We start from the raw sequence: 14,796 nt of genomic DNA, 5'->3' as shown, positions 1-14,796 counted from the left end.
TTCGCTCAGTTTTTGAGAGTGCCCGGGATGCATATGCTATTGGGTGTCCATCTTGTGTTAAGACTGCCCCAAGGCCAACTTCTGAACTGTCACATTCAAGTGAGACCTCCTTGCTCACATCATAGTAGTGAAGAACAGGGGCTTTGGTGATAAGCTGTTTGATCTGCGTGAATGCTGTTTCATGTTGTGGTAGCCAGTCAAACACAGATTCCTTGTCAAGAAGGTGTCGCAGTGGTTCACATAATCTGCTGAGTTTTGGGGCAAACTTGGCGAGGTAGTTTACAACTCCAAGCAATCGTTGAACACCTTGAATGTCTGTAGGGCGTTGCATCTCTGATACTACCGTGACCTTGTCTGGATCGGGTGCTAGCCCTTGTGCGCTGAAGATATGTCCCATGTAACTAACAAAAGATTTTTTAAAGGTGAGCTTGTCCGGATTAAGCTTTATTCCAACTTTGCGGCACCTTTCCAGGAGCGCTGTAAAGGCAGCATCATGACTTTTGTCCGCTTCCGCATCACTGTCACCAGACCCGTAGATTATGGTGTCATCTGCGATAACTTGGGTGTTTTCAAGTCCTTCAAGGCAGTGGTCGAGTCGTCGCTGCCATTCTTCGGGGGCTGAGCTGATTCCGAATGGCATTCGAAGCCATCGTATTCTGCCAAATGGGGTCCAGCAGGTTGTCAAGTAGGAAGATGATTCATCTAAAACAACCTGAAGAAAGCCATCTTTAGCGTCAACAACCGAAAACAATCTGGCCTTCTTCATTTTAGTTGCAATTTCCTCAACAGTCGGTGTTGGGTAGTGGTTGCGCCTGATCGCCTTGTTTAGGTGGTATGGGTCAATGCATATCCACAGTTTGTTTGGCTTTCGGACGACAACCAGGTTGTTGATCCATGGGGTTGGTTCTGTGACTCAGGCTATTACTCCTTGATCGACCAATTCATTGAGTTTTCTTTTTAATTCCGTTTTCAGTGGCAGAGGAACCCTGCGGGGATTATTTTGTATAGGCTTGACGTTTTGGTCGATTTCGATTTTGTATTTGCCTGGTAGCTTCCCCAGGCCAGAGAAAACGTCTTCATATTTTCTGAGGATGTCTTCTTTAGTAGTTGTCCTTGCCTCCTTTACTTCACTCAGTTGTTGAACACATTCTGTATTAAAAGCTATCAGCCTCAGAGCTGAGCTAGCCTGTCCGGAAAGTAGTGAAGGTGAGTTGCTGTCCACCACTTGAAAGTTGACTTTTTTTCTTATACCATTTATCTCACAATGAAGTATTACTGAGCCCAAGGGTTGCAGTATGGAATTGTCGTACAGCCTTAACCTTGTGTGAGAAGGCTGTAGTGGTGTTTTTTTTAGATGTTTATAGTCGGCAAGGGCCAAGGTGCTGCAGCTTGCTCCTGTGTCAATTTGGAATCTACACGTGGTCCTTGCACGGTCTCCTGGGATGGATAGACAAATGTCTGCGTGGTACTGTTTGCGGTCTGACAGAGATCCCAGAACATAAATGCTTTCATCACTGCTGGGCACTTCTGTTTCAACATAGCGCACTTTTGCAGTTCGTTGCGTCATGGGTTTGTTTGGCCGTTGTGGTGGGGTAGGCTGTGTTTGTGATTGGCATACCCTGGCAATGTGATTGCGCTTTAGGCAGATCGCACACGTTAGTCCATAGGCCTGACATTTCCCTTTGTCATGGCTCTGTCCACAGAATTTGCAGTCCTTTATAAATTCGCGTGTCTTTTTTTTGTCTCCTTTCGTGAAGTGGACGTTCTCTACTGATTTGTTAAGTTTGCCGAGCTGTTGTTCAGCCTGTTCAGTGCTTCGGCAAATATCTATTGTCCGGTCTAAGTTAAGTCCAGATTCACTAAGGAGTCTGGTCCGTACATTATTATTGCTGGTACCTATCACAATTCGGTCACGTAGTAATTCATCCTCAAGTGCACCATACTTGCAGGTTTTAACTAGGTTTCTTAATTTATTTAAGTAACTGTCAAATTTTTCGTCCTGTTGCTGTGTGCAGGAATTAAACATATACCGTTGGTATATGGTGTTTTGTTTAGGCTCAAAGTAGTCTGTGAGCCTTTCCAAAATATTTTTTGTACTCGCTTGTTCCTCTTCCGATATTGGCAGATTTTTGTATATCTGTAAACATTCTTTACCGATGACAGAAAGCAGAGTTCCTACCTGTATTTTTGCTGCTTTTTTCCAATTTCCGTTGCAGCTGCATAATTTTCCCAGGTTAATTTGAAGAGAGCCCAGTTCTCTCGTAAATTGCCATCCATTTCCATTTTCACTGGTGGTGGAATTGCATATGCCATGTTGTTGCCGACGAATGATAAAAATGACCTAATCCACGTGGTTGATAAATTCCGTGCCAGGATATGTAACCACAAAGTCCGAGTTAAAATATGTACGTTTTGCTGAACGATTATAATTATCCACAGTGTTTACGTTGTTCCGGAAAGAAGAAAAAAATGAAATCCCACTTCGTTACACCATGTAATGATGTGAAATGTAACAGAGAACAAAGACAGTCGTTTTCAAGTTAAGCACCAGAAGCTTTATTACCGGAGACGTGTTTTGTACAGAGCTCTGCATGATTTGCACGCCGTTTCGTATTTAGTTGTAGCCGTAGCTACGTACTTCACAACACTAATTATGTAATATTAATCTCAAAACTACAATTTTTAGCGATTAATTTACAATTAATTTTAACTCCAAACGTATTTACTAATAATGTAATATTAATCTCAAACCCAAAATGATTAGCGATTGATTTACAATTAATTTTAACTCCAAACGTATTTACTAATAATGTAATATTAATCTCAAACCCAAAATGATTAGCGATTAATTTACAATTAATTCCAACTCAAAACGTATTTACTAATAATGTAATATTAATCTCAAACCCAAAATGATTAGCGATTGATTTACAATTAGATTCAACTCCAAACGTATTTACTAATAATGTACTATTAATCTCAAAACCAACATAGATAGCGATTAATTTACAATTAGTTTAAACTCCGAACGTATTTACTAATTATACTATTAATCTCAAACCGAAAATTATTAGCGATTAATTTACAATTAGTTTTAACTCCAAACGTATTTACTAATAATGTACTATTAATCCCAAAACCAACATAGATAGCGATTAATTTACAATTAGTTTAAACTCCGAACGTATTTACTAATTATACTATTAATTTCAAACCGAAAATTATTAGCGATTAATTTACAATTAGTTTCAACTCCGAACGTATTTACTAACATTGTAATATTACTCTCGAAACTAAAATTTTTAGCGATTAATTTACAATTATTTTCAACTCCAAATGTATTTACTAATTGTAAACATAACACTGAGTTATGTACCCTTAACCCTTGTTCTCCAGGAAGGAGAGAGAAAAGGGGACTGTAATGGCGGACCCAATAAAGGTACACATGTACGTCGCTTATCGAGGCTAACTACTGTGTCTTGTTGTCTTTCCCTTATGAGTGAAGTCCTTCCCTCATAATTATACATGGTGTCAGGAGTCGGATAAAAACAAAAATAACGAAACAAAGGAAAAATACAACGACCCATCCTAAAAAATTAAACATGAAAATACGTATGAACGATGAAGAACGCACCCTAACCACGTGGTAAACTTTTTTCGTTTCTTTGTTTGTTTTGTTTTTAATATCCAGTCAGTATACATATTCAATACTTTTTGATACTCTAGTTAAACACAAATATGTCTAACCCGAACAAAGCTTCACCAAAACATGCCGAAATCGACCCAATTTCTTTCATGTTACAAATGTAACAACAACAACTCACCATGCAAGAACAGATGACGAACCTCATGGAACGCCTTCTGCCCACCGGGCAACACGCCCCCACCCCATTGTCACGCCATTCACGGGTGAAGCCCGAGCGACCAGTAATAGAACCTGACTCGTCAGACAATAAATGGATCATTTTTAAGGATGCATGGCTTCGTTATAAGGAGATGACACAACTTAACGACCCCACAGAAATCCGGAATGAGTTACGATCTGCATGCAATTCATCTGTCAATGAGATGTTATTCAATTTTATTGGTCCGGATGCCCTGCATAATGCTACAGAGGAGCAACTGCTGGAATATATTAAATCCGTTGCTGTGAAAACCTTCCATCTCGAGGTATACCGTCAGCAGTTCTTTGTAATGAGGCAAAGTGATGGGGAGACTATCACATCCTTTATTTCCCGGTTGAAATCACAAGCGATGCTCTGCGCTTTCAATTGTGGCAACCAGCAATGTACAATGTAATTTTCCGAAGACATGATCAAATCTCAAATCATTGCCGGATTACGGGACACCTCCCACCAGAGCAAAATTTTAGCAGAGATTACGTCCCTGCCAACTCTAAATGACTTAACTAGACGTCTCTTGACGCTAGAATCTACCGCCAGAGCATCAAATCACTTCCGACCAGCAGAGATCACACAAGTGGCCCAATTTAAATCTGCGTCATCAAGAAAGTTTCCACCACCAGACAAGACCAAAAATGATAATGACAAATGCAAAGGTTGTGGACACAAGGCACACCCAAAAGGACGAAGACAATGCCCCGCTTGGGGCAAATCATGCCACAAATGTGGCAAAGAGAACCACTTCTCAACCACATGCCATGGCACAGCATCGTCAAATGCCATAAAGGGAGACTACCCAAATGACAGCCAAGATGAAGATTCTTCCTTCATATCGACAATGACTGTGCAACCTAAATGACTAGAGGAAGAAGAGGGGATCCCGCATGGATCATGGACCAACAACAAGTTCACACGAAGCCGACCAGAGCCACCTCCATTTTTCAATGTTACTATCACATTAGATACAAAGGCCCACCAACATCTCGGACGATTCACACATATAAATATGAAACACCAACCCGTCCAATTGCTCGCTTTGGCAGACACATGAGCTTAGACAAGTACAGCTGGTGTGGACTTATTGAACAATCTGGGGTGCACTTCTGAACATCTGCTGCACACCAGACATCGGTTACGTGCCGTTAATGATGACAACCTGCCCATTAAGGGGGCCTTAATTGCCACGATGTCACTCGGTAAGGCAACATGTTCGGAGGTGATATACATCAGCCCAAGGGTTAAGGGCCTGTATATATCACAAACGGCCCTGAAAAAACTCAAAATTATCAACGACGACTTTCCAGCACAAATTAATAGTCTGGTAGCTACAACGAAGATGGACCACAAACCAACTGACCGAATGTTAGCCTCATGCGGATGCCCATACAGATCACCATGCCCACCACTGCCAGACAAGCTCCCGTTTCCTGCCACACCGGAATATCGAGGAGAGATAGAGAGCTGGATCAAATGCTATTTTGCCAGCAGTGCATTTAATACATGTACACACCAGAAATTGCAGACCATGACCGGAGAACCGCTTACTATCACATTCCTCGACAACCACCAACCTAAGGCTGTTCACAAACCAATCCCTGTCCCTCATCACTGGAAAGAAGCTGTCAAATCCCAGCTTGATTCAGACGTAGCACTGAACATCATTGAACCAGTGCCAACAGGGACACCAACGACGTGTTCGAGAATGATCACCGTGCCCAAAAAAGATGGCAGTCCACGTAGAACGGTCGACCTCCAAAATTTAAATGCAATGACAAGACGAGAAACACACCACACACCCTCCCCATTCAATCTTGTCAATACGATACCCCCAGGAAAAAAGAAAACTATTTTGGATGCCTGGAACGGATATCACAGTGTTCCTCTGGCTGTAAAGGCACGGGATGCCACCACTTTCATAACAGAATGGGGCAGATACAGGTATTTGCGAGCCCCCCCCCCAGGTTTCTAAGCGTCCAATGATGGTCACACAAAGAGATTCGACACCATTACAGAAGGTTTCCCTCGTGTTGCTCGCTGTGTGGACGACTCTAACTTGTGGGATGATGATATGGCACTATCCTTTTGGCACACCGTTAGATACATCATACTATGTGCTGAAAATGGAATAGTATTTAACCCAGAAAAATTCCAATTCGCAAAAGACAATGTAGAGTTTGCTGGCTTCGACATCAGCTTAACAGGGTACAAACCATCTCAAAAATTACTTGAGGGCATCAGAAACTTCCCATCACCGACAAACATTACAGGAGTTAGATCTTTCTTTGGTTTGATTAACCAAGTTTCATATGCGTTTGCCCAAGCACCCATCATGTCACCCTTCAGAGAACTACTGAGACATAACAGCAGGTTTTACTGGGACGATACATTGGAACAACTCTTCCAGCAATCCAAGGAAACAATCCTAGAAAACATCCGGGATGGCGTTCGAACATTCGAAATAAATCGCCCAACATGTCTGACTACAGACTGGAGTCGAACAGGAATAGGATTTACCCTACTCCAAAAACATTGTGCATGCCCGTCCACAATGGACCACCGTTGTGGGCCAGGACATTGGAAAGTTGTATATGCTGGCTCCCGATTCACTAGACCTGCTGAGAACCGGTATGCACCAATTGAAGGGGAAGCTTTAGCTATAAAGTTTGGATTGGAAAGCTGCAAAACGTTTGTTTTAGGCTGCCCCCACCTGATACTTGCTATTGATCACAAACCCCTTGTGCTGATATTCAATGATCGTAGCTTGGACGAAATAAAAAATCACAGGATTTTAGATATCAGAGAGCAGACCCTGATGTACCAATTCAAGGCCATATCAATACTAGGCGATGCCAATGGTGGAGCAAATGCCATGTCCCGTATCCCTACACATACCATCAAGGTCGCAGCAGCGGAATTGGATAGCATGGAAGAAGCGTTGCAAGCTGGAATAGAATCCCGATACAACCAAGAAACATCTCCTATCAAGATGGTGCGCATACAGCAAGAAGCCGCGATGGATCACCAATACATGAACCTCGTGGAAACAATAGAACAAGGATTCCCTGAACACAAGGATCTTCTACAGCCAAATATTAAAGAGTTTTGGAATATGCGAAGCGACCTATACACAGTTCAGTCTCTAGTATTCAAGGAAGGCCGCATATTAATTCCGAAAAACCTACGTTGCGAACTCATCGACCAACTCCATGTTGGCCACCAGGGGGTCAACAGTATGAGAAGCAACGCAAGACAACGTTTTTTTTGGCCTGGTATGGGAGCACAATTGCAGGAAAAGCGCAATCAGTGCAAGCGCTGTAACGAAATTGCCCCATCAAACCATAAAGAACCTGCAATGGAGCCTGTCCACCCAGAATACCCTTTCCAGTCGACAGTAACAGATATTTTCAACATGGCGAGATGGAAATATATGATATATGCTGACAGATATTCAGGTTGGACAGAGATATCTTCAATGCAACAAGACGCCAAGATCTCCACAGTATGCAACATCTTACGCAGGTATTTGTGAATTATGGTGTGCCGGAGGAAATTGCTTGTGACGGTGGATCCCCATACAACTCTGATGAGTGGAGGACATTTCTAAAAATGGATGAAGTGGCAAAAGCACTGCTACTCCATCGCAACACACCACCACCTGACATAGGTGCGTCACCATCAGCACTTCTATTCACTCGTCCCCTGAATGACCACTTACCAAACCCCACAAAATTTTGCCATGAATGGTTGGAACTCGCCGACATGCGCGAGACGGCCATTAACCAGCGTTTCCTCAACAACATGAAACACACTGAAAACAGGCAACAACTCAACCCACTAAGAATTGGGGAACATGTGTCAATTCAAAACCAACATGGACACAAACCACTGCGCTGGGATAACACCGGCACGATTGTTGAAACTCTCCCCCACAGACAATACCGTGTATTAGTTGATGGCAACAGAAGAACCACACTCCGAAACTGCCGTTACCTTCGCAAAATAAGCATGAATAGCCGCAACCTGGCTCATGATGACACCCTACCAGATGACCTACCAAACAGAATCAGGATCCATTCCCCACAGTCACCTACAAACTCAAACCCAGTACGCCCAGACAGCCAACAACACCCTCAAATACAAATAACACCAACCCCACCTTCCACACCAGGTACTCAAATAAAGAATGAACCCCTGAAAATGACAGATACAGGGCAGAAAGATCTGAAGCTAGGTCTAGACCTATCCGTAACAGACGATTACCGTCTAGATTTAAGGACTTCCAGCTTGGATGATAATAATAATAATAATAATAGTGGTAATAATAAAAATGACAATAATAATAAAAAAAAGACTTTAAATAAAAAAAAAAAATAAATAAATAAAAATAACATGTAAACACTGAGTTATGTTTACATGTTATTGTAGTGAAGTCCTTCCCTCTTAGTACATTATTAGTAAATAGGTTTGGAGTTGAAACTAATTGTAAACTAATCGCTAATCATTTTAGTTTTGTGATTAATAGTACATTATTAGTAAATACGTTTGGAGTTGAAACTAATTGTAAACTAATCGCTAATCATTTTAGTTTTGTGATTAATAGTACATTATTAGTAAATACGTTTGGAATTGAAACTAATTGTAAATTAATCGCTAATAATTTTGGGTTTGAGATTAATAGTACATTATTAGAAAATAGTTTCGGGGTTTAAACTAATTGTAAATTAATTGCTAATAATTTTGGGTTTGAGATTATTAGTACATTATCTGTAAATAGGTTTGGAGTTGAAACTAATCGTAAATTATTCGCTAATAATTTTAATTTTGAGATTAATAGTACATTATTAGTAAATAGGTCTGGAGTTGAAACTAATTGTAAATAAACGCTAATAATTTTAGTTTTTAGATTAATAGTATATTATTAGTAAATAAGTCTGGAGTTTAAACTAATCGTAAATTAATCGCTAATCATTTTGGGTTTGAGATTAATAGTACATTATAAGTTTATAGGTTTGAAATTGAAACTAATTGTAAATCAATCGCTATTAGTTTTAGTTTTGAAATTAATAATACATTATTAGTAAATAAGTCCTGAGTTGAAACTAATTGTGAATTAATAGCTAATCATTTTGGGGTTGAGATTAATAGTACATTATTAGTAAATAGGTTTTGAATTGAACCTAATTGTAAATTAATCGCTATTAGTTTTAGTTTTGAGATTAATAGTACATTATAAGTAAATCGGTTTGGAGTTAAAACTAATTGTAAATTAAACGCTAATCATTTTGGGTTTGAGATTAATAGTATATCATTAGTAAATATGTTGGGAGTTGAAACTAATCGTAAATTAATCGCTAATAATTTTAATTTTGAGATTAATAGTACATTATTAGTAAATAGGTTTGGAGTTTAAACCAATTGTAAATAATCGCTAATTATTTTAGGTTTGAGAGTAAAAGTACATTATTAGTTAATAAGTCTAGAGTTGAAATTAATTGCAAATTAACCGCTAATCATTTTGGGTTTGAGATTCATAGTATATTATTTGTAAATAGCGTGGGAGTTGAAACCAATTGTAAATTAACCGCTAATATTTTTAGTTTTGAGATTAATAGTACATTTTTAGTAAATATTTCTGGAGTTGAAACTAATTGTGAATTAATCGCTAATCATTTTGGGTTTGAGATAATAGTACATTATTAGTAAATACGTTTTGGAATTGAAACTAATTGTAAATTTATTGCTAATCATTTTGGGATTGAGATTAATAGTAACTCATTAGTAAATAGTTTTGGAGTTTAAACTAAATGTTTTGAAAAGTAATGTTTAACCTGAGAAGGACTAAATGTTTTGATAAGTAACGTTTAACCGGAGAAGGACTAAATGCTTTAATAAGTAACGTTAAACCTGAGCAGGAGGACTAAATGATTTGATGAGTAACGTTAAACCTGAGAAGGACAAAATGATTTGATAAGTAACGTAAAACTGAGAAGGACTAAATGTTTTGATAAGTAAACTTTAACCTACGCAAGACTAAATGTTTTGATAAGTAACGTTACACCTGAGCAGGACTAAATGCTTTTATAAGTAACGTTTTACCTGAGAAGGACTAAATGTTTTGATAAGTCACGTGTAACCTGAGAAGGACCAAATCTTTTGATAAGTAACCTGACAAGAATTAATTGTTAAGTAACGTTTAACCTGAGACGAACTAAATGTTTTCATTAGTAAAATGAGAAGGACTAAATGTTTTAATAAGTAACGTTTAACCTGAGAAGGACTAAATGGTTGGATAAGTAACGTTTAACCTGAGAAGACTTAAAGGTTAAGATAAGTAATGTTTAACCTGAGAAGGACTAAATGTTTTGATAAATAACGTTTAACCTGAGAAGGACTAAATCCTTTAATAAGTAACGTAAAACCTGAGTAGGATTAAATGATTTAATAAGTAAAGTAATTTGACAAAAGAGGGACTTAAGACTTAATGTTTTGATAAGTAACGTTTAACCTGAGAAGGAATAAATGTTTTAATAAGTAACGTTTAAACTTAGCCGCACACAATGTTTTGATAAGTAACGTTTAACCTGAGCAGGACTACATGTTTTGCTAAGTAACGTTTTAACTTAGCAGAACTACATGTTTTAATTAGTAACGTTTAACATGAGCAGAACTAAATGTTTTGATAAGTAACGTTTAACCTGAGAAGGACTAAATGTTTTGATAAATAACGTTTAGCCTGAGAAGGATAAAATGTTTTAATAATTAACGTTTAACCTGAGCAGGACTTAATGTTTTGATAAGTTACGTTTAAACTTAGCAGGACTAAATGTTTTGAAAAGTAACGTTTACACTGAGAAAGACAAATCTTTTGATAAGTAAGGTTTAACCTGAGAACGACTGAATGTTTTAATAAGTAACGTTTAAATTTAGCAGGACTAAATGTCTTAATAAGTAACGTTAAACCTGAGAAGGTTTTGATAAGTTTAACCTGAGCAGGACTAAATGTTTTGATAAGTAACGTTTAACCTCTGGAGGACTAAATGTTTTTATAAGTACACTTAACCTGAGAAGGACAAAATGCTTTAATAAGTAACGTTTAACCCGAGAAGGACTAAATGCTTTAATAAGAAACGTTTAACCTTAGAAGGACTAACTGGTTAAATAAGTAACGTTTAACCTGAGACGAACTAAATGTTTTTATAAGTAACGTATAACCTGAGAAGGACTAAATGTTTTAATAAGTAACTAAACGTATAACCTGAGAAGGACTAAATGTTTAAATAAGTAACGTTAAACCTGAGAAGGACTAAATGCTTTACTAAGTAACGTTAAACCTGAGTAGGACGAAATGATTTAATAAGTAACGTTAAACATGTGTAGGGACTAAATGTTTTGATAAGTAACGTTTAACCTTAGCAGGAAAAAATGAAGTGATAACTAACGTTTTACCTGAGCAGGAATATATGTTTTACGAGTAAAGTTTAACCTGAGTAGAACTTTATGTTTTGATAAGTAACGTTTAACCTGAGAAGATTAACTGTTTTTCTAAGTAACGTTTACCCTGAGAAGGACTAAATGTTTTGATAAGTAACGTTTAACCTGAGAAGGACAAAATGCTTTAAAAATTACCGTTTAACCTTTGCAGGACTAAATGTGGTAATTAGTAACGTTTAACCTGAGAAGGAATAAATGTTTTGATAATGACGTTTAACCGTAGTAGGACTAAATGCTTTGATAAGAAACCTGAGACGGACTACATGTTTTGATCAGTGCCGTTTAACCTTAGAAGGACAAAATGCTTTAATCAGTAACATTTAACCTGAGAAGGACTAAAAGTTTCGATAAGTAACGTTTAACTTAGAAGGACTAAATTTTTTGATAATAACCTAAAACCTGAGAAGGACTAAATTTTTTTATAAGTAACGTTTAATCTGAGCAGGAATATATGTTTTACTAAGTGACGTTTAACCTGATAAGGACTAAATGTTTTGATGAGTAACGTTTAACCTGAGAAGGACTAAATGCTTTAAAAAGTACCGTTTAACCTGAGAAGGACTAAATGTTTTGATAAGTACCGTTTAAACTAAGCAGGACTAAATGGAATGATAACGTTAAATAAATGTTGTATGAGTAAAGTTTAACCTGAGTAGAACTAAATGTTTTGATAAGTAACGTTTAATCTGAGAAGGAATAAATGTTTCGATAAGTAACGTTTAACCTGAGAAGGACTAAATGTTTTGATAAATAACGTTTAGCCTGAGAAGGATAAAATGTTTTAATAATTAACGTTTAACCTGAGCAGGACTTAATGTTTTGATAAGTTACGTTTAAACTTAGCAGGACTAAATGTTTTGAAAAGTAACGTTTACACTGAGAAAGACAAATCTTTTGATAAGTAAGGTTTAACCTGAGAACGACTGAATGTTTTAATAAGTAACGTTTAAATTTAGCAGGACTAAATGTCTTAATAAGTAACGTTAAACCTGAGAAGGTTTTGATAAGTTTAACCTGAGCAGGACTAAATGTTTTGATAAGTAACGTTTAACCTCTGGAGGACTAAATGTTTTTATAAGTACACTTAACCTGAGAAGGACAAAATGCTTTAATAAGTAACGTTTAACCCGAGAAGGACTAAATGCTTTAATAAGAAACGTTTAACCTTAGAAGGACTAACTGGTTAAATAAGTAACGTTTAACCTGAGACGAACTAAATGTTTTTATAAGTAACGTATAACCTGAGAAGGACTAAATGTTTTAATAAGTAACTAAACGTATAACCTGAGAAGGACTAAATGTTTAGATAAGTAACGTTAAACCTGAGAAGGACTAAATGCTTTACTAAGTAACGTTAAACCTGAGTAGGACGAAATGATTTAATAAGTAACGTTAAACATGTGTAGGGACTAAATGTTTTGATAAGTAACGTTTAACCTTAGCAGGAAAAAATGAAGTGATAACTAACGTTTTACCTGAGCAGGAATATATGTTTTACGAGTAAAGTTTAACCTGAGTAGAACTTTATGTTTTGATAAGTAACGTTTAACCTGAGAAGATTAACTGTTTTTCTAAGTAACGTTTACCCTGAGAAGGACTAAATGTTTTGATAAGTAACGTTTAACCTGAGAAGGACAAAATGCTTTAAAAATTACCGTTTAACCTTTGCAGGACTAAATGTGGTAATTAGTAACGTTTAACCTGAGAAGGAATAAATGTTTTGATAATGACGTTTAACCGTAGTAGGACTAAATGCTTTGATAAGAAACCTGAGACGGACTACATGTTTTGATCAGTGCCGTTTAACCTTAGAAGGACAAAATGCTTTAATCAGTAACATTTAACCTGAGAAGGACTAAAAGTTTCGATAAGTAACGTTTAACTTAGAAGGACTAAATTTTTTGATAATAACCTAAAACCTGAGAAGGACTAAATTTTTTTATAAGTAACGTTTAATCTGAGCAGGAATATATGTTTTACTAAGTGACGTTTAACCTGATAAGGACTAAATGTTTTGATGAGTAACGTTTAACCTGAGAAGGACTAAATGCTTTAAAAAGTACCGTTTAACCTGAGAAGGACTAAATGTTTTGATAAGTACCGTTTAAACTTAGCAGGACTAAATGGAATGATAACGTTAAATAAATGTTGTATGAGTAAAGTTTAACCTGAGTAGAACTAAATGTTTTGATAAGTAACGTTTAATCTGAGAAGGAATAAATGTTTCGATAAGTAACGTTTAACCTGAGAAGGACTAAATGTTTGGATCAGTAACGTTTAACCTGAGTAGGACTAAATATTTTGATGAGTAACGTTTAGCCTGAGAAGGATTAAATGTTTTAATAATTAACGTTTTACCTGAGCAGGACTAAATGTTTTGGTAAGTAACGTTTAAACTTAGCAAGACTAAATGTTTTGAAAAGTAACGTTTACCCTGGGAAGGACAACTCTTTTGATAAGTAACGTTTAACCTGAGAAGGACTGAAGATTTTAATAAGTAACGTTTAAATTTAGGAGGACTAAATGTTTTGATAAGAAACGTTTAACCTGAGAAGGACTAAATTTTTTTATTAGTAACGTTTAACCTGAGAAGGAATAAATGTTTTAATAAGTAACGTTTAACGTGAGAAAGACTTAATGGATAAGTAACGTTTTACCTGAGAAGTACTAAATGTTTTTATAAGTAACGTTTTACCTAAGAAGGGATGTGCTTTGATAAGTAACGTTTAATGGAGAAGTACTAAATGTTTTGATAAGTAACGTTTTACCTAAAGAGGGCTAAATTGTTTGATAAGTAACGTTTGAATTGAGAAGTATTAAATGTTTTGTTTAGTAACGTTTAACCTGAGAAGGACTAAATGTCTGAATAAGTAACATTACACCTGAGAGGGGGTCAAGGTTTTGATAAGTAACGTTAAACCCAAGAAGGATTAAATGTTTGAATAAGTAACGTTTAACCGGAGCAAGACTAAATTTTTTGATAAGTAACGTTTAACTTCAGAAGGACTAAATGTTTTTATAAGTACAGTTAAACCTTATAGGGACAAAATGCTTTAATTAGTAACGTTTAACCTGAGACGTAACGTGTAATCTGAGCAGGACTAAATGATTTGATAAGTAACGTTTAACCTGAGAAGGACTAAATGGTTTGATTAGTAACGTTTAACCTGAATAACTGCTTTAATATGTAACGTTAAACCTGAGCAGGACTAAATGATTTGATAAGTAACGTTTAACCTGAGCAGGACTAAATGCTTTTACAAGTAACGTTAAACCTGAGAAGGATTAAATGTTTTGGTAAGTAACGTTTAACCTACGTAGGATTAAATGTTTTGATAAGTAAGGTTACACCTTAGCAGGACTAAATGTTTTATAAGTAACGTTTTACCTGAGAAGGACTAAA

At 36.7% G+C, this 14,796-nt stretch overlaps 1 protein-coding gene across 1 annotated transcript; it reads right to left on the bottom strand.

Annotated features, from left to right (window-relative positions):
* Window positions 1-913: 913 nt before the first annotated feature.
* LOC145270203 (uncharacterized) lies at window positions 914-2,026 on the bottom strand. Its single transcript, XM_080125835.1, has one exon. It carries the CDS (start codon window positions 2,024-2,026, stop codon window positions 914-916), a length of 1,113 nt encoding a protein of 370 aa, XP_079981961.1.
* Window positions 2,027-14,796: the final 12,770 nt, after the last annotated feature.

Source organism: Euprymna scolopes, chromosome 46 (genome assembly GCF_053919585.1).
Source record: "Euprymna scolopes isolate OS-2025 chromosome 46, ASM5391958v1, whole genome shotgun sequence".
Lineage (NCBI taxonomy): Eukaryota > Metazoa > Mollusca > Cephalopoda > Sepiida > Sepiolidae > Euprymna > Euprymna scolopes.
This window is presented reverse-complemented; position numbering and strand designations above follow the sequence as displayed.

Bases quoted from the DNA above. Each gene is read 5' to 3' on its own strand.
- LOC145270203 (XM_080125835.1), bottom strand. From the start codon at position 2,026: ATGTTTAATTCCTGCACACAGCAACAGGACGAAAAATTTGACAGTTAC.